This window comes from Gigantopelta aegis, chromosome 6 (assembly GCF_016097555.1).
Source record: "Gigantopelta aegis isolate Gae_Host chromosome 6, Gae_host_genome, whole genome shotgun sequence".
Classification (NCBI taxonomy): Eukaryota; Metazoa; Mollusca; class Gastropoda; order Neomphalida; family Peltospiridae; genus Gigantopelta; species Gigantopelta aegis.
This window is the reverse complement of record NC_054704.1, coordinates 23,173,716-23,198,466: the sequence shown is the minus strand read 5'-3', so window position 1 is coordinate 23,198,466 and position 24,751 is coordinate 23,173,716. Positions and strand designations below refer to the sequence as shown.

General features: G+C 35.3%; 1 protein-coding gene across 1 annotated transcript; it reads right to left on the bottom strand.

The window, feature by feature from the left end:
• Positions 1-7,305: 7,305 nt before the first annotated feature.
• On the bottom strand, positions 7,306-24,093 carry LOC121374429 (sulfate transporter-like). Its single transcript, XM_041501531.1, has 14 exons — positions 23,866-24,093; positions 21,816-22,116; positions 21,308-21,418; positions 20,575-20,753; positions 19,886-20,050; positions 18,533-18,615; positions 17,452-17,599; positions 16,614-16,727; positions 14,826-14,903; positions 11,393-11,499; positions 10,910-10,979; positions 9,913-10,080; positions 8,282-8,336; positions 7,306-7,415 (listed from the first exon to the last, which is right to left on the bottom strand). The coding sequence occupies exons 1-14, from the start codon at positions 24,091-24,093 to the stop codon at positions 7,306-7,308; spliced, it is 1,917 nt and encodes a 638-aa protein (XP_041357465.1).
• Positions 24,094-24,751: the final 658 nt, after the last annotated feature.

The following is a 24,751-nucleotide window of genomic DNA, read 5'->3' as shown; positions in this document are numbered from 1 at the left end:
GTCGGTGTGGGATCGATCCCTGTCGGTGGGCCCAATGGGTTATTTCTTGTTTCAGACAGTGCACCACGACTGGTATATCAAAGGCCGTGGTATGTACTATCCTGTCTGGGATGGTGCATATAAAAGATCCCTTGCTGCTAATCTGAAAGAGTAGCCCATGAAGTGGCGACAGCGGGTTTCCTCTCTCAATATCTGTGTGGTCCTTAACCATATGTCTGACGCCATATAACCGTAAATACAATGTGTTGAGTGCGTCGTTAAATAAACATGTCTTTCTTTTAACATTTAATAATGAGTGCTCTTTTGTTATGTACTGTAAAACTATTACAATACTTAAATAGCTTATTGTGATTTTCGTTACGCCAAACCAGTCACTATCATCATCACAGGCCATCTAACACATTACATTAAAAAATATGGAAAATTTAGTATGACTATTTTGTTTTCAATTCAGTTGAATTGTTGATTTAATTGTTCATTTGACTCTTTGTCATTATGATACTGCATTGGCTATTCCTCCTCAGATATTAATAATTGAAAAAGTACATTGTTATTTGACCATTTTAAAATGTTTTTGTTTTCATCAGATAAAACATAGTTGATAAACAATGAATATGGTTTTGTCACTTCTAAAATTCAGAAGTGCATTTAGTTTATATGTCGGATAATCCCATCCGAATATGGGCCAGGATCTTTGAGCTATCCATATGGTGGAATTGGCGAATTGGTCGTGTTTCCGTTGCAGGTTGTTCGACACTAGGCACAGCTGCTTTCTTTCGAATTGGTTTGAAACGTTGTCGTTCAGTCAAATCAAAACTGTGATTTCTGCAAGATATATATACACACACGGGTATGCATATATACACGTAAACTCGTACACACACATTCACAGTTTATTGTGGTTTATTTTAATTATTAAATTAAGATGTTACAGAGAGAAAGAGAGAGATAGAGAGAGATGGGTGGACAGACATACGGAGAGAGACAGAACAATGGAAAGCAATATAAACAGGATTTGGAACAGAATTTAGTATTAATAGATGTTACTGGTATGTTTAGTTTATTGGTAGTTTCATCAAAATATACATTCTTAATATCGCATCCATTTTCTCTACATACATCAAATGTTCTTATTCGAAATTTAGATGTTAAAATGTCACTGGATGGTATAAAAATGGACACTTTCTTTTTTGGGTGAATCTCCAATGTGTCTGACAGCTGACGTAACATTTTCAAATTATTTTCGACCATATTTGCATCTTGATATAGAATTCTGAAACAAATAAGACAAAAATCATGAGTCGAAAATCGTAAACACTCCGTAATTCGATTAAAAAAAATCAACAACAGTTCGTATCCAGACCGTAAACGTTCCGTAGCATTTTCAATAATTTTATTAATCTAATTTAGTCATAAATACTATATTTCTGTCATAATTGCGGCTTTTGCTGAGAGTTATGATATATGTATTCTACTTTAATTATAAAATTTAAACAATAATCAGGAAACTATTAAATAATATTAATATAATGTATGCACAGTTCCTGTAAATATACGTCCAAATCTGTACAATACTACAGAATATGTATTCATTTTAAAGCGTATAACGTGTTTGTTCTATATTTCAATGTAAATAGAGGTCTTACCTGTGTTTTTGTCGTCTGTTCGATAGCAACAGCCACAGCCATGTGTTCATTGTACTAAAATCAGTAAAATGTAAAACGTCCGGATCAAAAACAAGCAACACGCCGTAACAAAAATCGTCAACAGTCCACTCTCGCTTTGAACATTGAAATGTCGCCACTTCATATTTTAATTAAAATGATACATGATAATTTACACTCTGAGATTATTTACAGGGTATGGGAGTTACTTGCGTTTCATTTGTCGTCCAGTGTATTTATTACACCAAACGTAATTTTTGGAAACTTGTTTTTTTTGGCTCTTCCTTTACCGTATGCCATACATATTTTATTTTTGTTTTGGCATTTTGACAATGTGATACCTTGTTATTTAACATCTTAACAAGATGATAAACCCGTTACTGGCTCAATTTATACTAATTTTAGAACCGACCTTTTTAGACACGTTTTGATCTATAGTTGTTGTGCATTTATATTTGTTGCTAGTATTATATACATACTTCAGTATTCTTTTTCTAAGTTGCTAAGATTTGTGCAATAAATAGATATTTTAAAGTTAAAGCGTTTTTTTTTTTTATGTTGACCCCTGCGTGTGCTGTAACCTCACCGTGGTGCAGGGGTGTAACATTCTCTTTGAGAATGGCCAATACAGCACAAAATTGAAGTTTTGAGTAAAATTCAGTATCCGTAAAATTGTGTTTTTGCACAGTTCTTTACACTGTTTTTGTTTAAGTCTTGAATTTTTATATTGATGTTGATCATCACTTTATTTATTTGCATTACCATAGTTTGACACCCAATAGCCGATGTATTTTTCGTGCTGTGGTGTCGTTAAACATTCATTCATTCATTCATTCTTTTTATGTTGAATTCTATCCACGTTTCATAAATGTCATCCTAGACTGAAAACTGTTAAAGTTTTGTTTAATGACACCACAAGAGCACATTGATTTATTAATAACTGGGTATTGGATGTCAAACATGTGTCTCTTTAGTTGCAAAGGATATTGGACATCAAAACATTTTTAAAGGATTTTTATATGCACCATCCCAGGACAGGATAGCACATTCCACGACCTTTGCTATACCAGTCGTGGTACACTGGCTGGAACAAGAAATAGCGCAATGGGTCCATTGAGGGGGTCCATGTTTGGCATACTAATAGTCGTGGTAAATGTGTCCTGGCTTTCAGAAAGTACAGAGACTCTGTGTTGCTAATTTAAAGAGGTAGCCAATGTTTCTTAAGGGGCATCTATAAAGTAAGGACGCCCAGGGGAGGGGTTTGGATATTACGTGAAAAACATATAGAGAAGGGTGTTAAGAAAGGAGCAAGGATTTGGAAGAGAAGTTGAGGAAATTAAGGGATGGATGAGATTGCTTCCAGTAGTACGCCTTTTAACTTATATCGCAACCACGTTAAGTACAATTCGTTTACGCCAGAATCGGGATTTAGCTCGCTTTATTGGATACACGCTTGAGGTGCTTACGTCGCAGGATCGAACCACCTCGGTGGATCCATTCAATTGATTCGAATTTTTTTTATCGTGCCAACCAGTGCACCACAAATGGTCAAAGGCCGTATGTGTGTTTCTGTCTGTGGGAAAGTGCATATAAAATGTCCCTTACTGTATTAGAAAAAAATGTAGCGGGTTTGCTCTGACTACGTGTCAGAATTAGCAAATGTTTGACATTCAATAGCAGATGATTAATTAATCAATCAATGTGTTATAGTGGTGTCGTTAAACAAAACAAAATATAACTTTAACTATACCCGTCAGTACGCATACATATACACGTTGGTAATCTCGACCTCCCTGTTATTGAAAACAAAAACATATATGCTTTGACTGACAGCGAGGTGCTCCGACTGTTTTCTCACTTACATTGTTGCCTCGACCGAACTGTTTTATTAAGTCAAGTCAGTTCAGGTCATAGGTTTTAGCGGACACATTCAGAACAATTTGCTAAGTTAAGTGTTTGCAATTTAAATATGTTGCCACGAGTATTGCATAACACTTGTGTAATATAGATCACGTGATCTTCTTGGCCAATCAGGAACTCTGGCTCCCGGTAGCGTTAAAATATGATCTTCTTCGTCAAACAGAACAGAACAGAACTTTATTACACTCAGACGCTACCTAACAAGACTGATCAAAGTCGGCTTTGTTTAAAGTTATGACCTAGAGCCTTCTCTTTTTACTCTTCATACGAAGTTCGAGGTTCTGTCTACGACAGATGTGCTTGAACAGTTCTATGATGGAACGAACCATTCACACCCAACTGCATTCGTTATTGTTTATGAGGTTGGAATTGATTTTGTTCGTGAATTTAAAATTCATGAAGTGCTTGTATAATGTATAAAAACTGGGGACAAAAATGTGATATACAAAATATGTATCCAATAATAAATGGGGAGGGACGTAGTCCAGTGATAAAGCGTTCGCCCGATGCGCGGTCGGTCTAGGATCGATCCCCGTCGGTGGCCCATTGGGCTATTTCTCGTTCCAGCCAGTGCTCCACAACTGGTGTTAAAACGGCCGTGTATGTACTGTCCTGTCTGTGGGATGGTGCATATAAAAGATCCCTTGCTGCTAATCGAAAAGAGTAGCCCATGAAGTGGCGACAGCGGGTTTCTTCTCTCAATATCTGTATGGTCATTAACCATATGTCTGACGCCATATAGGCTAACCGTAAATAAAATGTGAAGAGTGCGTCGTTAAATAAAACATTTCCTTCCTTCCAATAATAAATCTTTTTTCTAAATTTCAGTTGCCTTCTTTTACCCCTACCCCCTTTTCTCATTTGGGCCACATTTTCTGGCGCGTCTGTGCCCCCAGTGAGCGTGTTTGAACATTAATTTGATATAAGCACGTTAAATTCCGACATTAATTTGATATAAGCACGTTAAATTCTGACAGTCTTATATGGGCATACATACATAAATGTGATATTTATTTTTATCATATAATATTTTACCTTTTCAGTGCAATCAAAGTATGTGATATTTTTCAGATCACATACTTTAAGAATTTGATAACTTTGCAAATAAGATGTAAATTAATCGAGGTCACGGCACTAGGTTTATTGACATTTAAGCAAACGTACTAAGGCGACAGTCCATAATTGACGTATGCATTCATAGTCATCAAATGACCGGCCTCGGTGGCGTCGTGGTTAGGCCATCGGTCAACAGGCTGGTAGGTACTGGGTTCGGATCCCAGTCGAGGCATGGGATTTTTAATCCAGATACCGACTCCAAACCCTGAGTGAGTGCACCGCAAGGCTCAATGGGTAGGTGTAAACCACTTGCACCGACCAGTGATCCATAACTGGTTCAACAAAGGCCATGGTTTGTGCTATCCTGCCTGTGGGAAGCGCAAATAAAAGATCCCTTGCTGTTAATCGGAAAGTGTAGCCCACGAAGTGGCGACAGCGGGTTTCCTCTTAAAATCTGTGTGGTCCTTAACCATATGTCTGACGCCATATAACCGTAAATAAAATGTGTTGAGTGCGTCGTTAAATAAACATTTTCTTTCTTTCATAGTCATCAAATAAAACATTTCAATAGCAATTTTACACTGAAAGCTGTCAAACGTTCAGAAAACAAAAAACGTTATGCACTAGTTTATTTTGATGTAAGGACAAAAAATGACGTCATTCGAGTTTGACGTCATTTCCATTCAAAAGGCACCGCGCCACATATTCTTACGTCATTTGAATATCTAGTAATGGCGGACTGGAATTAATGTTGCGTGTACAGTTTACAAAAAACACGTTTTATTAAGCTTGAGATTATATGATAAAGAGATTATTACCATCGTGTGTTTCAGTATCTCATAATACAATTTTTATTCCTAATATATATTGAGGATACCGAAAAACCACTATGGTAATAACCTCTATGTATGAGACCATACATGCGAAGAAAAACGAAAAAGAATATTATTGAACAAAGTATAATATTTTATTTTCTTAAGTGAAACCTTTTGGATATAAAACATTTCCTGAGACCGTATGCGACAAATTGACAAGTTGTAAGTATACATGTATGTAGCTAATGATTAATACAAAATAATAATATTTGATATAGCTGAACAAACAAAACAATATATGGATAGCCAAAGTACAAAAAGGGATGGGTAACAAACGTACATCACACCTTTTGGCCGTAAACATTAAAATATTTTGGGCCAAATTAATACATCTGGGGCCTGTTCCACGAAGCGATCTTATGTAACAACTTATATACTTAAGGTGATCTTAGCGCATGAGCGTACTAGACAGGGGGCGGGGGGGGGGGGGAGCAACTGCCCCCTAGTGCTGAAGCAAAACCTCAAATTCGGGCAAAAATGATACCGATATTCGGGCAAAATGTGCTAACCTGAAACCTTTTCACCATGTATTTCCATCATTCTACCCTCAAAATTAGTTGCAATCCATGTAAAAATGCTCAGTTGCATAGCTGTTTGATAGTAATGCTAATATGAATAAATGATGTTATCCAGATTCTAGCATTTTCGTTTAATTCGGGGAAAAGTCAGCCTGCACCTTACACAAACTGGAGCCCGTACGCCTGTCTTAGCGCTAAGATGGCTTCGTGGAACTGGCCCTAAACGACAAAACTGTAATACATGGTTAGGGCCGTATTTCTGCACAATGCAGTCGAATGGACATTTGGCAAAATAGTGGTCGATTACATAAATCTATCTAGTGCTTAGTCTACAGGAGGACAGCCACTTTCGAGAAAACTGGAAATGTCTTCCCTCTTGCGCAGCAAAGATGATTGCCAAGCCCAGAATACGCCTGTTTGTGTTTTACACGCATGGAATTTTTAGATACATTTACAATGCTTAAATACCTGCGTTTAATCAAAACAGGTTTCGTAAATTCGACCCTTTATTTCCTAATATATAATCAGAATTATAAAAATTATTTTTGACTGAATAGAAAAGGACAGAGTTTTGGTAAAGGTCACCATCGTGCATTTAATTTTTCGATGCGTTCAAAAAATGTGTGCATGTGCGTTTATCGTAAATAATTAAATACATGTATACAGCTGTTAAGGAGACTTTCACATGACTAATGAATAAAATACCGTTCATATGTTCGGCTCATAATATTCTGTTCCTGTTTTGTTTTCTTGTATATTTCATTTTAAAAAATGTAAACATTGAAACAAAGCATTAAAGAAATCGTTCAACTTGTGTTTGATTTCTCATTACCAGTTTCAACATTAAATGTTGCCAGGGCTATACTATGTAAGAATGGGTAGTTGCCTCCTGAAAATTACAAAAAGTGTTCAGTTTAGTTTAAAAATACCACTTTGTGTACATAAAAAGGATCGTATATTACAGCGCCTTGATTCTCTTTTTTTTAACTCCTTTCTCCTCCCTAATTATTTAGACTAAATACGACTCTAGGCCCCGTTTTACGAAGCGATGTAAGCTACTTCATGCACTTAAGGCGATCTTAGCGATAAGATCGCACCGTTAAAGAGGGCCCAGGTGCTTATTCACTGATTAGCTACCGCACGTTCTACATTTCTGGCAATTGCAAGTTGCAACCATATTTATACAATCATGAAAAATAAAACATAATTTTTGTGCGTCTGACGTGGATATACTAGTTAAGCTGCCGATTACGAATTCTGATGACGACCAGTTCAGATGTTCTTGTCATGACCTGTGTGTAGTGCTCCAGAAACTGTCAAAAACGTATTCTCTTGCATACACTCCAGGAATCCACACGACTTCAGAATATCCAGGACAGTCTCTGAAACAGAATGTGTACAACATTAGTGTCTGGAAGTACATGTAGACGATCAGTCAGCGTCGGGGTTTAGCTACACTACTACGAGGTCAAACTGTTTTACGCATCAGGGATCAGTTTCACGAAAACGTCTTAAGTCTAGTTTTGCACGTAAACAGGGCGCGACGTAGCCCAGTGGTAAAGCGCTAGTCTGATGCGCTGTCGGTTTGGGATCGATCCCCATCGGTGAGCCCGTTTGGTTATTTCTCGTTCCAGCCAGTGCACCGCGACTGGTTTATCAAAAGCCGTGGTATGAGCTGTCGTGTGTGGTATAGTGCATATAAAAGATCTCTTGCTACAAATGGAAAAAATGTAGAGGCTTTCCTCTCTAAGACTATATGTCGGAATTACCAAGTGGTTGACATCCAATAGCCGATGATTAATAAATGTGCTCTAGTGGTGTCGTTAAACAAAGATTTTGGACGTAAACGTAAATCAAAACTAAACAATTCACATTACTAATAACAGTACATCTAATATAGCTTGAAGGAAATATATTTCTATTTCTGTTTCGTCCTTACAGTGCGCCATCTCCCGTAATGATGCAATGTTCTGCGTGAAAACACATGTAAACGTACGACAAAGGTAAAATGGCTCCTGGTTTTTAATGTTTAAAAAGACAAAGTTGACATTTATTCAGTTTTTGTTGCTTACTATAACATTTGTCTATTCTTTAAGTCTGATCGAAGAATGCAAGCGATTTTCAACAGGTCTAGTTATACACATTCATTATTGATTTGGCATACGTTGTAACATAATTGTTGCATTTGTGTTTAAAAGTATATAATCGCTTAAATAAAAATGATAATTTCCGAATTTTCTGTACTCACCCGAAAAGCCAACCAGTGACACTCGGACACCACAAGACTCAAACTCCGTAACGATCTGGCAGAAAAATGGAATATTAAGTAATGGAGAATGCACGCCAAAATGTGAATTCGTGAAAAATAATTAACAAGCCCCTATAGGTACGAGTTAATTGATTTTCACGAATTCACACCTTGGTGTGCATTCTCCATTATTCATTAACTTTTTAACGTGACTGCCAAATTAGCTGATATTTTACATTAATTAATGACAATCCATAGTATTAGGTTTATACAGCTTAAATTACATATTTTTTCGATGATGCAGTTGTGTTGGCTCTTGGGCTAAAGCATTGTCCTTGTTTACAGTGTACAGATTTAGTCAGTTGTGAGTTCGAATCCCCGACTTGAACACACAAACATTTTCAAACTGCATTGTTCTCAACTGTGAATTCTTAAAAAATAATGTACAATTAGAACAACATTGTGACGTCACAGATGTGAATTAAAAGGCGAATATTAAATACTGCTATATTTAGTTAATGTAATAAACTACGAAAATATACTGTACATTAACATGACACAGAACTTAGGTTCACCCAAAGTGACTTCTAAATACCAATGACGAGTGCGTTTGTTTTCATAATGAACTAGTACGTTTTTGGTTAACATTTAATTTTTCAAGGCGAAGAACTGAAATAGAATAAAAAAAGGAAAAGAATTGCTAACATGAAATTAATTCACAAAAAACGATGCCCATAGTGAGTTTTGGGCAGAAAGGTTTCCATACTAGTATGTTATGTTATTGCATGCAAGGGGCTACAAGCGACTGAGCCATTAACTAGCATACTAGGAGAAACCACAGGAATGTTAAACGTCTACTACAAATGTCAGAATGGCCAAACAAGGACGGAATTTGAAATATTGTTGAACATTTCACAAAACGCTCTAAATAACATACCTGTTTGATGGCATTGATTCCCATCGTGTCAATAAAAGACACATTACTCATGATGATAATGACGTGACTGCACGTTGACTCAGAGTCAAGGTTATCTACTACGACATCAGTTTTGTTTCTGTTGTGTTTTTCTTTTTCTTCCTTTTGAATTAAAAATTATAAATATCTCCTTTTTTATACCATAAGAACTCTGTCATGAATAAAACTAATATGTATTGCATATTATTTGCGAAATATAATTGTTGTTTTAATGTAAAATCACGGTTAAAATTTTATATTGTCATGTTTAATATTTCACTAATGATAAGGTACCAGTACAACACGTTACTGAGATATCTAAAATTATGTCTTAAATATTAAAAAAGCTCTTTTCTTATTGCGCAATGTTTGTATAAATTGAAAAAAGAATGGTCATGAACATATATGCAGGAAGAAATGGATGTTTTCTTTAAATACACACTCAACACATTTTAATTATGCTTATATGGCGTCAAACATATGGTTAAGGACAACAAATATAATGAGAGAGAACATGGACATTTGGGTGAATAAATACATTTAGAAGCAAGCTAACACATAAACTAAATAAACAAAATGAGTTGATTTTTTTTTTAAATGGTACACTAAAATATACATAGTATGGTTTGCATACAAATAAAGTACTGCATATACTAATATTCCCTCATATACTCACCTCTGACACTTCACTTGAAGGTGTATGTGCCTTTAACACCTTTGTCTTTATGAGTTTTCTGGGGTTTATCGCAGTAACTTTATAACAATCCTCTTTGAACTTCTCAACGTTCGCAAAATAAATTGGAGAGTTGAAAGTCAGCATCACGGTACCTGTATATTTTTGAACCTACAAGAAGTCATTAGTCACGAATAATCATCAGTCACGAATAATCATTAGTCAATAGATGAATGATCAAGAAACAAAACCTTTGTATTGTAATAAATAAAAATAAAAATATACACAAATGTATATTTACAGGATTCGAATCAAATGCAGCGAATTACATTGTAACCTCTAGACTAACTGGAAGACTCACGGTCAGTCTTAGTTACGATCCGTATTGTCAAACACTTGGTTCCAATGCAATGTGTACTTGGCATCCAGCAGTTAATGAATTGCAACATGGTTTGTAAAGCTAATCCACCAGCAAAAACACAGAGCCTGTATATTATTAGTATTATTATTATTATTATAACAACACAAATGTATATATGCGTGTTCGCCACTACATCAACAGCTATGACATTCACGTGCCAAGATCTAAGGCATCATGTTCCAAAATATTGTAAGAATTAAGACAAATTAAAGAATATTCCAATATTTATTTTGTAAACTGGTTATATTCCAGACAAGATACCTTTGTCATGAATAGCTTTACTGCATTTTCAACATTTCCTGTCGTAAAAGCTACAACAACAACATGACGACAACAACAACTACCACCTGCAACATACTTCTGGTTCTACCTGTATCACAGTTTTTATTTGTATGTTTATTGCCAATCATATCTGTAATCTGTTACAAAAAATATGCCCACCTTACTCGTTAAAATTATTTTAACAAATCGCTTTATTTAGCAGTGTAAAATACCTTCCACTAATTTATCCTTCGTATAGAATTATAATAAGGTGCAAAAAAACCCACCAAAAAACACAACTGAAACTCGTTTCCTTACACTGTCATATCGTTTTTCCGATCTGTATTGACACGAATCTGATACGGGACCGACCTTAGTGAACGATGATCTGGAAGAACAGAATGGGTAACAACAACGTTTAATGATCATAATAATTATGCCGCAGTATTACTGTAATTAGTGAACTCGTCAATCAGCTTCCAAAGTGACTAGTCTACGGCTAGAAGCGTTTATAATATTTTGTTCAATACATAATATACACAAATGAAATGTTGGTTGAAAGTCGAAAGTGTATGGTGTGAATAGCCACAGTAGACGGTCAGTCGACAGGAAATGATATCACAAAAGGAAGAAAAAACCCCAAAAATAAAACCCAACTCAGGACTGATCTTAAATTTAAACAAATCCAGATTTGTCCTTACCATTTCTTTAAACATGAATATATTTACGATCCTAATTTAATGTGAGCATGGTTTGACAAGTTGTTATGATGACAGTATATTGTATTTAACAAGAACAAACCGTTGAGTTCTGATGACAACTGAAAACACGGAGAAGACGATGCCAATCAACAGTCCAATGTCTGTGTCTAGTACAACAGCGGAGGTGAAGGTCACAACCCAGATCCACTGAAACACAACATGACAATGTACATTGTATGTGGTATCAATCTGGAGTATCATCGATGGTTCTGGGAATCTGTTGGAATTGTATTATCGATCATCGGCTATAATCGGTTGACACCAACCGATCAACTTTTGATTACACTATAGGTTAAAATTATATGAATCTGAACGACAGAACTGTTATTCGTCATTACAATACACCTGCGAAGTCACAGTATTGTCTCAAAGCTCCATTATTTTTCAGTAATGGAGAGATGAAACCCTACTTAATTAACCCACCAAATTCATTGGTGTTAAACTCCATACTAACATATATTCACATAAAATTATTATTTAGTGGTGTATTTTAAGTAGGTTAATATCCTCGTAACTCTCAATTCCTAAAAAATAATGGGACTCGGCTCTAGCGGGCATCGTCTCCATTATTTTTCAGGAATGGAGAGTTACAAGGGTATTCCCTTATACTTAAGACAATGAATGAGCAATTGACAAGATAGTGGTTAATTCCTTGAATATTGATCTAGTGTCTCGTCTATAGGTGGACTGCTACTCCCGATGAGATCCTTTGCTGAAAATATATCCTTTTGACCGCCACAAAGAGGACTGCCATTCCCAGTCTAGTTTACTAAATCAAAACGAACACAGGACGGACCTCATTGGTATGAATACAACTGTGATGACATGCAACCACGAATCACTGTCAAATCAGCGATGATATCAGATGAGTTTGTATATAAGAAGAATGTGAATTATAAGCATCATGTACCTATTATTATATTCACAGGGATAGACATCGCAAATTGCTAATTTCACTTTTAATTAAAAAATAATATTGGTTTTCTTTATATACACATGGAAACAACATCAACCTCAATATATTTGCATCATTTCCATCATTTAAACTGGAGGTGTAATTAAAAGTAACATTTTTGGACACAATTGATTATGAATTTTGATAATCGACTATCACATCGGTACAGGCAAAACGATCAATTTTCGATTATACACGATAATTAGAAGATCGCTAATCACCAGTGTATGAACTTGTATACATACGACAAAACAACTAACGATCAAAATCTCTTTTCTACATTCACAAGGGCATTTCTTATATCAAATGGATTCATCTACCCATCCACCTCTTGCATGCATGCATCTATTCATCCATCAGTCCATTAGGAAAAATATTACTGCTACCATACACAAACATTGATTTCAATTCTTTGCAAGAACATTGCAAACAACATATCAGTTTTAAAATAAGAGAAAAAGATTTTTAAATGTTCAAGGACCCATAAGTATTATATCAACAATATGGATTCAACATTTACACTAACTATAACTATATGTTCTAACTTCAAATTTATTAGTAGCTTTTGTTCTGCATGCCTAAAAATGTGCAGGCAACAGCGTAACTAAATAAATATAATTATAAAATATATAGATCGTAAATTAAACATACGTTTGTAGATTTTTTCCAACAATAATTCACAAGATTAGAAAGACGCTTACAAAGTCATATCTAGATTTCTGCCACAGTGGTTTTAACTGAAGGAACTGTAGAAGTATTCCACGAAGATTAACAATTATTATCGAAGCCAGGACACACTGAAATTGAGAGAGGAGAGCGTATGCAAATATATCAACATTACATAACAACACGTAATAATAATTCAAAGAAAGAAATGTTTTATTTAACGACGCACTCAACACATTTTATTTACGGTTATATGGCGTCAGACACATGGTTAAGGACCACACAGATTTGAGAGAAAACCCGCTGTCGCCACTACTCTTTTTGATTAGCAGCAAGGGATCTTTTATTTGCGCTTCCCACAGGCAGGATAGCACAAACCATGGCCTTTGTTGAACAAGTTATGGATCACTGGTCGGTGCAAGTGGTTTACACCTACCCATTGAGCCTTGTGGAGTAATAATTCAAACGTTATAATATTATGAAACACAAAAACACGACTCAAAATAAAGTGGATACATCTATACAGACCCACATCTCAGTAGAGGCAGCTGCTACAGGTTTTCAAATAAACAAACTTAGTACAAATTCGCCTACAGTAAGTTAAAGCCACTAAACCTAGTTTCCAAAATACGTACTTTCTGTTTCGAATAACATATATGTTGAGCTACAAGAAACAGCAGGAAGACTATTGATTTGCCAAAAAATTATCATTTAAAAAAGGCGATGTGTGTAACGTGTATGATAATGGTAAAACAAATCAGAAAAAGCCAAAAATATTTAACACTGTCCAAAAATTGTTGCTGTTTTTTTTTTTTTTTTTTTTTTTTTTTTTTAAATTCCGAGTATTAACTTTTTATTGTCCCCAGAAACGAAATACGGTAATGCCAGGGTTGGGGGCCCTGGTATCACTACCTTACATTAGTGTTATAGGATACACATCATATAATAATACAAATAATATGTTATGATATTATTAAACGTTACCACAAAAAGGAAAGAAATAAAAGGAAGTAAAATACACAAATAGATTTTTTTTTTTAATAATAACAATAACAAATTTAATAAATGAAAAAACTAAAGATGATAATGAAAATAAATAAATAAATAATCTCTAGCGTTGTTGTCGGCTGATGGGTTTCTCAACAGCGTACTTTACATTCACCTATGTCTTTTGTTCTTCTTTTTTTTCTTTTTTTTTAAAAATAAATGTTTATTGCCCCAGAAAAATAATAGATAATGTCACCGTCTAATAATTAGTGTCAGTGACTTTAAGCAGTCAATTGTCTGTAAGAAAAAACACACAACACGTTTTGACATACATCTGGTTAAATATAGTCGTTGGTGGTTGCTTTACTCGCGCTGTCCCGGAGAGGCAGTCCAGGCTACTGGAATGTGTGCCTCGGACATTGAGCCTGAACTTTAGGATACAAGAATGTTAAATATTTGTAAGTCAATAAGTAAGTTTACTTGTCTTACTTACACTCCAAAGGCAGTGTGCAGTGTGCAGTGTGCAGTGTGCAGTGTGTGCACCCCCGATTTCCAAGTGACTGGAAACATCAGGGTTTAGATAATGAATACAATTACATTGTGTAATACCAGAGGAGCCTTCTTACACGTTTCACTCCCTGAATACTGTGGGTGCTCTTTTTAAGTGTTGTAACTCCTTTATAAAAAAACATTTCCTGCATCTGCCCTGTTTTCACATTTGCAGCCACACGGCTGGCACAACAAACGATACAATAATACACTAAAGCATTTTCTCTACTCGTCAGCGTCTATTTAAATGTGAAACATGTATAGGCCAACATATTCGCTTCCTACATCGTGATACGATGTATAGGGCGTGTCTCACCTGTGGTAGGGCGTACAGCAGTGGACCAACAGCCATAATAACTACGAGGACAATGCAACATGAAGACAGAGCCGCCACCTGTTAATGAAGAACACTGTGTAAAGGAAACATAGACGAATCATTATGTATAGCTATACCATTCATTCACATTGTCAGTAATAATACATATTAAGACAATGATTTTAATAAGTTAGTACTACCTCCTGTACTTTGCAACACAAGTTACATTCAGTGATGTGACAGTAACGCATTTCATTTGTTTTTGAAAATCTCCTGTTACTGACAAATGGTGAATCCATTAAATCCATTATCTGAATTCACCTTGAAAATCAAAGGTTTTCTGTTATTTAAACACATTTACCAAACTGCTATAAAATTTATTTTCTCGCAGTATATTAACAGTGTACTTTTACTACGATCTCCTACATCTATAAACCATAAAATATCGTTTTGGGTTGTGGAAAAGAACCCACAATAGTCCTTTTGGTAACAGCGTTTACACAAAAGATACATGTGTGAGGACGTTGACTTTAAAATTAATACCCGTGTTTATGATTATGATAGAATATACAGTAATAAACTAATTACAAAACATTCGACCACAACTAGCTATGACAGAAACAGATTTTATTATTTTATATTTCTCTTCGTTTTTATCCCCTGCGCGTGCTGTAACCTCACCGTGGTGCAGGGGTGTAACATTTTCTTTGAGAATGGCCAATACAGCACAAAATTGAAATTTTGAGTAAAAGTCAGTATCTGTCTGTGATATTTCTTTTTTTGCACAGTTCTTTACACTGTATTTTTGTTTAAATCTTGAATTTTTATATTGATATTGATCATCACTTTGTTTGTTTGCATTACCATAGTTTGACACCCAATAGCCGATGTATTTTTCGTGCTGGGGTGTCGTTAAACATTCATTCATTCATTCATTCTTCATTTGTATGGGCCGAATGTACAAAGCCTGTTTATGTCTTACACGCGTGTAACCACAATGCTTAAACACCTGTGTTTATGTCTTACACGCGTGTAACCACAATGCTTAAACACCTGTGTTTATGTCTTACACGCGTGTAACCACAATGCTTCAACACCTGTGTTTATGTCTTACACGCGTGTAACCACAATGCTTAAACACATGCATTTAACAATAACAGGCTTCGTCATTTCGGCCCTATTTCTTTAACAAAATAAAACTTATTTCTATCTATTACAAAACGTCGGACATACCTTGTTATTTTACAATTTTGCAATATAAGCCAACATCAAAATATTGTTCTATTGCAATGCATTATTTATACTTGATTCGTAATATTATTTAATACATCATCAGGATATCAATAATTCTTGACTGCACCTAGGATGTTGACTTTTATACTAATATAAAACATCAAGTCACAAATAGGATTCCATCGAACAATTTAGTTAAAATAAACCATTAACACCATGGTGCAAGGCACAAGTATAAAGGACAAATAGCCATGATCTCACTTGGACTGAACATGAGAAGTGTTTTACCAACACTGTAAAATTACTTTGATAGGTCATTTAGTGAATGCACCACGAAAAAAAATATCTGCAATCTCCCAAATGACAAGAGGGACTGAAAGTTATATGATCTTTCAATGGTGCACTGTGGTACAAGTTTATGATGTTGAAGAAATTCGAACACTCAATCGAAAAGACATTCTCGAAAAAGTTGCAGAAACATTTAGAATTTTAGACGGTCTCTGTGAACCTTTGTTATATTTGATCTGTACATTAGTGTAAAACATATCTACAGACCTGAGTCTTGCCTCCAGCCCCCTCTTGAAGGGCACTTCTTGCTACTGATGCTGCAGTAATGTAGCCGGAGAAAAAGGAAGACAGCACACTACCAACGCCGTAGGCGAACATCTCCTGTAATAAGAAACACTGCAATTTAACAGGTATTCTTTTAATATAATTAACAAAGTAAACCGATATTATGATTAAATGTAAATTATTATTGCAGTCGACGATGCTACAGAACACTACATAGAAATGGACTGCATATAAATATACTGTTTATTTTACAAATATATTTGAATAACAAAACCGTAATATATGACCAGAGCTGAGTCAAATGGACATTTGACGAAATAGTGGCAGATTCCATTAATCTATATATAGTACCTTGTCTATAGAAGGACAGCCACTCCTGAGATCTTTACTGGAAATTTCATCCCTCTTGCACCGTCACAAAGAGGACGGCGCCACTCCCAGACTAGTTTACTAAATCAAAACATGCTCTTGCACCGTCACAAAGAAGACTACCACTCCCAGACTAGCTTACTAAATCAAAGCAAACAAAGGACAAAGCTCATTAGAATAAGTATAAAGTTTGCTTTGCTTTTGTAACCAATAAACTAGTGTATATACATATGTTCATGGTTGGGTACTTTTGATATATTAAACTAATGGCGGTGCCACACGATACGAGAATAATTAATTGCATTACAACCGATGAAATCGTAACCATGTGTGTCTTGTCTATTAGCTAATCTCGTGGTTATTATCGTACGAGGAACTTAAGGGTCATGGATCTTGATGTCAGCCAGTTAAATAGTGTTTTAAACACAGCATCGGTGGCCGTAATACTCGCCTGATTGGCATCAACCGTGTAGTTATTCTTCAGTGCCAGCGTCTTCGCCATGGACACGGACTGCGCAAACGCAATGACCCCGATAATGAAGGCGTCACCAATGAGTGACCTCACCAAAGATACATCCGGAATTGTTGGGTTGGGAATCCTAAAACACAGAATGTTATCTTGTGTACTGAATTGTATACCGAAGACTAAAAGAAACGCCAATATTTTAATATCTTTTTATAATAAAATTAACTCGGTACATAAACTAGACACTGATAATTTTAATAGACACAAAATGTAACGGGGTTCAACTGAATAATTTAAAATAAAATAAAGAAAACAAAATTAATAATTCGCGTTTCTTTTGTTGATCATTATAGTTTCTAAAAGGAAATATTTTAAGTTTTAATGAATTTATAATAAAGTGAGACACTTGTTTTAATGAGCACTTTGAGAGGTAAATCTAGGATATCCCTCAGGAGAAGATGCCCCAAGCGTAATTATGGTTTTCATAGACCCGGGAAGGCATCGCCACCCCTAAAGTACTGATTCACTAGTAGGTCGATAAAATAACCACCTGTTTTTAAGAGACAGATGCGCATATTATTTCTACGCAAAATTGTCTCTTGAAGGCTACGTCTGTTTTGTAGAATTTCACTGTATTGTATTTGACGTTTCCTTGTGACGAATAACCTATACTGCATGCCTTTTATCGACCATCACTTTGTCATACTCGTAAATATTTCTTCTCTTTTATCTAACGATTCCCCCTCCCCCGTCCTTATTGGATCCAACACACGGTCTATTATGTTAAAAAAAAAGAAACTTGCTGTCATGCTACCCGTTTCGAGTTGCATCAAGGGATCTTTCCCAAACAGAGAGCACACCTTATCAAGACACTGTTTAACTGCAAGCAAACCACAGAGCGGGCACGATGCCAACATTCATTTCGTAGCATATCGTTTCCTGACTTGTACATAGCAATCACTACTTTGTTTTTTAGTGTTGTTAATATTTAGATATTCCATCTTATCAAAATTAAAATATGAACACAGACACTGACAAATTGTCACTGCATAAACCTAATGCTAACCCTGCCGGAATTTCCCCCAAAATTCTCAAGTTGAAGTTGTCTCCAAACTGGGAAAAGTATGACACAACAGTTGATAGGATGACCTGCAAAGCAAAACGAGAAAAAAAGTCGATAAATTAAAATAACGCATTACAGTATATACTTTTAAATCCTTCAAAATTAGCATATGGTGTGTGTGTGTGTTGCAAAATTAATTAATGTGGATACATTAATACAAAAGTGTATTATACATCTTTCTTGGCAACAGAATTCGAAGAAGAAGAAAATCATACCACCATGAGTTCAATGGGGATTGGTATCCGCAGCCTTGATTGGAATCGAAGGTTGACGCAGACTTTAACGAGATAAATAATCACCATGCTGATCAGCGATATAACCACAGGAAGCCAGTTGGTTAGATGGATGTATCTAAACACTTCAATCCAAGTCTGCAGGAAAACAACAAAAATACCAAAATGTTTACATCACGTCAAAGTGCAGAATACAAATTGTGTTGATTCTGCACAGCTTTCTATCACTCCATTCTATATTCCACTTACTGGCAACTGCGTTTCAAATGATATTTTACCCTACCTTCACATCCCAGTCCTTGTCTAACAGTCCCAGATAGCTGTATTGTGCGTTTAGCTAATCATTTCAGTGTTCGATGGTAACTTTGGACCATAAAATACGCATAGTAATCATTTTGTTTACTGCCCCATTGCGTTCGTTAATTTACGTCAAAGAAGACAAGTTATTAATTATGATGGTATTTCCACATCACTGAACTTTAAAGAAAATCTGGTAACTAAATTTATTTTAAAACTAGTTTAGCAATTAGCTTCGATATAAAAAAAAAAAAAAAATTGTTATCAGCTCTATTCACTGATTGTATAGTAATTAATTCATTCATCCACTCATTCATGAATCCGTGAATTGATTACTGAATCCGGGACGGGGTTTAGCTCAGTCGCCCGAATGCTCGCTTGAGGTGCTTGCGTCGCAGGATCGAACCACCATGGTGGGTCCATTCAACTGATTGGGTTTTTTTCTCGTTTCAACCAGTGCACCACAACTCGACAAAGGCCGTGGTATGTGCTTTCCTGTCTATGAGAACGTGCATATAAAAAATCCCTTGCTGCATTGGGAAAAATGTAGCGGGTTTCCTCTGTTGACTACAAGTCATAATTACCACATGTTTGACATTTAATAGCCGATGATTAATTATTCAATGTGCTCTAGTGGTGTCGTTAAAAATATCACTGAATTCATTTATGCATGCATTCAGCCAACCATCTATCCATTAATCATTTACCATTAATTACTATTTCATTCTAAGATTCCGTATACAAGCATTATTATAATGTCACAAACCCTAATGGCCTTGAATATCCCGTTAAACCTGGCGATCCTCAGCCCGAGCAGGATGCTTGCTTGACTGGTGATGACGTGGATACCGACCGCTGTCGTGAAGCCGCTGATGAGGTGCTCCGACATGTACGTCGTCACTACCCCCAACCCCAGCTTCCCTAGAACAATCTGACAGAAATATGTTATTAGTAAACTGTATATACTTGATGTTACATATAATTTCCCATCACCATATCTACCTTCCCCAGAACCATCTGACATTGAATACACAATACAATACGTACATAAACATTTTATGCTGAATGTTATTCAAGGTTCTAACGGCCGCTCATGTAGTATTCTCTATGTAGCATTCACATATCACATTCGTTGACATAACAGGCTAAAAGTCGCATTAACATGGTACATTTCTTTAAATGAAATACTGAAACAGTCCATGGAGGTGCAGTGGAAGATGGTTATTGATGTACTTACCTTATTTGACACCCAATAGCCGATCGTTATTGTTGTGCTGAGGTGTCGTTAAACATCCATTGATTTATTTATAAATATACAGACAATAAGACTGCATATTTGAAGACATATATGTAGGCAGAGAGAAAGACAGACAGGCATACATACAGCTGTGAAGTTTACTTCTTACAAACCAAGATTATTAGGAAACATTTTATTAGAACATATAATAGTCTTACCATTATCAACCCTGATACTAGAGTGAGTGCAGTCACAAGTTCTATTTTCCGCATGTCCAATTCTGAAAACCCAGACTGGGTGGAACTGACAGTACTATCTAGTGTACCCCCGAGACCATCAGATGGAAACGCAGAATCCAAAAGAGATCCAAGCATGAGACTCACAACAGCTGTAGTACCTGCAGAAAATTAGTTTTAAAACAAGTAAGATATAGAATAATGGTAGTATCTATCCCAGGATATTCAATATCGACAATACAAGATAAATTATTATTGATTAATTTATATTTGGGTGAATATGTAATTTATACGTTTTATTATATGTGCATTTTAATAAACATTTTGGTTTATTAATAAATTTGGAACATTTCAATCAAGACGTGAAAAAGTGTTTAATTATAATGCTGGTGTTATATATCCAATTTGTTTTAGTTAGAAAATAGTCAACATTTTACTTTCAATGCCTTTCGTTTTGGCTTAAAGCTCCAAAATAACTTTTAAAATAAATATTCACAATTCTTAATTTTAGTAGCTTTTTTAAAAGAATAAGTGCCATATATTCAAATTGGCCGAAACAAAAATTGCATCATTGTTTTTGGCGTCTGGAACTAATAAATTCCAAAAAGAAGTTATTGTCTAAATTATTAGTTTATTACAATTTATAGTTTTACGGCATAGAATTACACAAATGTTCATTAAGCGTCGTACTGTAAAGAAATACAATTGAACGCACCCATTGACGCGTGTTTTGATGACCCCAGGAAGAAATAAATCAGGGGAGCAAAGAAACTCGTGTAGAGGGCGCAGATCGGCGGGAGAGTCGCCAGATTAGCGTACGCCATTCCTGTAATTAACATAAATATTAATTGACATTCATATTTTATATTGAAGAAACAGATTTGTTCATTCACTTTTCCCTCATTTTGTACAATTTGTTACATACGGTATTACTGAATACATAATGGTGTATCTACCCTTAATGATGGCGCTTGGCCTGTATTGTCAGTGCAATTTTTAAGAACTATGCAAACTTTGGACGTTAATCAAAGGAATATTATTAATTCTTTGGATTCATTTTGATTAATATATAGCCAAAATGTAATTACAAAAAAATATATAGTCTAAAAATCACCTAAACGTAAATGTTTTAGATGTCTCATAAATGAAAGCAGAATACTGAATTAAAACTGGCTTTGTTTGCTTTTTTCATATAATCCAAGCAACAACGTAACCAGACTAACCTTGTGGTATTTGCATAATTCCGACTGTGACACCAGCGATTACGTCATTGGGTAGATCTCGTAACAGCGAGTATCCTCGCATGATCGTCAGGAATGGAAAGGTTTTAAACAGAGTTGTCTTCAGGCACTGTTTGGAACAGTTGTCTTTCACCCAGGCTCTTCCAATGTCGCGAATCGTCTTTTCGTTCGTGTCCTTTCTGTAGCGCTTTTCGAAGTCATTTAGCTTTATCGGTGGGCTTTGGTTTACATAGGCTTCTTGATCGTTACCTTTCAGAGAAGTATCGTCATTAGGAGAACCTTTCTGTTAAAAGAGCCACAATGATAAGCAACGGTTATGGAGACTAGGCCTAGTCTATTTTTAGAAGGAATTTTCTCATTGCAACATCACAAACTCTTGTTTCACTCTATTGAAACTGTATCCAGATGTATTAGAGGTTTGTATATTTAGTATCAATTTTCACGCGTTCAAACTAGTGTCTGTGACTTTAAGACTGGCAGGCGCTTGGTTCGTATCCCAGTACTAACTCCTACCAAGAACTGAGTTTTTAACAGCTTACGAATGAGACATAAGACCACTACACCAACTTCACTATCACTAACAACTAACTATTAACCCATGACCTGGACAGACAACACAGATAATTGTTTTGTCCCAAGAACAACGTGTTTGATCTTAAGTGGATACCAACATGAAATTAAAATGATATGAAATGAATTGACTAACTTCCCTGTTATATTAGTACGTTAGTTCTTTCAGAGTTACGGGCTCATAGACAAATTAAAATGATATGAAATGAATTGACTAACTTCCCTGTTATATTAGTACGTTAGTTCTTTCAGAGTTACGGGCTCATAGACAAATTAAAATGATATGAAATGAATTGACTAACTTCCCTATTATATTAGTACGTTAGTTCTTTTAGAGTTATGGGCTCATAGACAGATTTAAGTTGCGCAAACTGTTTGACTAGTTATTACTAAGTGCATCGAGAAATCAAACAGAGACCGTCTCGTCCCCCTAACTCAGCTTATATTGCTAATGAACAAATTCAATTATTGTAAGAAAATGTATATTTTAGCACAATGACGATTTGGGAAACATTTAAAAACCCCACAAAAAACCCAGAGAAAATGAACAATCCCGGCACTAACCCCCCAAAAGCACAAAACAAATCTTCATTATACTAAATTTAAACTTTTATATACACTATAATTAGCGAGTGACAAGTATCTTAGAAATCCATATCAAACCATCGCAAACTAACAAAACCAAAAAGACGTTTGTTGTGTTTAACGATACCAAAAGAACACATTGATTTATTAATCATCGTCTACTGGATCTCAAACATTTGGTAATTTTGACATAGACTCACAGAGAGGAAACCCGCTACATTTTTCCATTAGTAGCAAGGGGTCTTTTTATATGCACCATCCCATAGACAGGATAGCACATACCACGACCTGGAAAGAGAAATAGCCCAATAAGCCCACCGACGGGGATCGATCCCAGACCGACCGCGCATCAGGCGAACGCTTTACCATTAGGCTACGTCCCGCCCCTCTAATATAACAAATTCAAATAGCAGCTTTTTTAGTATTTTGTGCTCAACCGAGAAACCATGTACGATTGCGGTGTGTATTTTTTTATTTTTTTATTTTTTTAAAGAGAGCTTATAAAGATACATATTTTCGTAATGTACCTCTGTAAAATAACGGACATTTTATACATAAGACATTACTTAAATACTTTTCTTTCTATATTTTAATTAACTATTTGGTACGTTTTTTCCTGCTTTTATTTTTATGTATTATTCTTATAAATTGTAAAATGTTTATCGAACTTGTAGCGGCGTTCTAATTCTTTCATCTTTCATATTTAACTGAATAACTGTTGCAAATATCAAACAGTTGCCGCAGAGGCAATAACTGACGAGCTGAAATTATTATTTCAGCAATGGATGTTATTTTATTTTTAATACCGATTTACAGTTAATCCATTTTTCAAGTACATGTATATAGAATATTTATTTTAAGTAGATGAAATACTTACAGGTGTACTGTCGTTTATACTCTCGTGGCTTTGTGACTGTGTAGTTTCAATTTTACCCCCAAGTTCATTCTCCGGAATACGCGTAATTTCAACTTCACGATTATTCGTATTTTCACTCTCCATTGTACCCGTAATGTCACTGTTTACATTACCCGTAATGCCACTATCCTCGTTATCTGTTCTTTCCCCTTCTGGGGTATCCATATCATCACTTTCCGGGACACCCATAGTGACGCGCTTCTTTAAATCAAAATGAATTAACTAAAACGAAAACCAATTTATACTAGCTGGTCACTACAATATTTGGATTTTTAAAATGATCAATGAAGTTTAAATAGGTGCATGTGGAATGAAAACAACGAAAAGAGAAAAGGAGTGTTTCTAAAATTCCCGTTCAGTGTTTGTTTTGTTTTTGTTACCTCGAGGAAGATGGGTGCCCGTGTCGCGTGCAGGAAACTGGATTTGACGAAGAAGTGTGAAAATAGAAGTTCGAAATGTTAATGCACGTAGCGAAGAAAAACTGTGTCATTGTGCCACCTTCGCTGACCACTGTTACGAATTAGGCAGTTTGTTTTCTTTCTAAATGGGTGAAATACGTGAGGGAAATGGTTAGTTATTCCACTCCAGGAAATGTTCGTTTATATATATGCATAAGTTAATGAGTAAACAATTACATTGCAAAATATATTATGTTGTAAATAAATGCATAAACAAATACAAGAATTAATGAATCAATTAATAAATTAATGAAAATATGAGCAAATGAATATTATTAAGTATATGCATGCATGCATGGATGGATGGATATATGCATTTATAAAAGAGTAAATGAATGAATGAAAACATTAATGAAGATACAAATAAGTAAAATAAAAATAAATTAATA

Bases quoted from the DNA above. Each gene is read 5' to 3' on its own strand.
- LOC121374429 (XM_041501531.1), bottom strand. From the start codon at position 24,093: ATGGGTGTCCCGGAAAGTGATGATATGGATACCCCAGAAGGGGAAAGA. The intron at 17,600-18,532 runs GTTAGCATTAGG...TCTGTGTTTTAG, and splicing joins TTGGGGGAAATTCCGGCAGG to GATTCCCAACCCAACAATTC. The intron at 10,081-10,909 runs GTAAGGAAACGA...GACTTCTTGTAG, and splicing joins CGGAAAAACGATATGACAGT to GTTCAAAAATATACAGGTAC.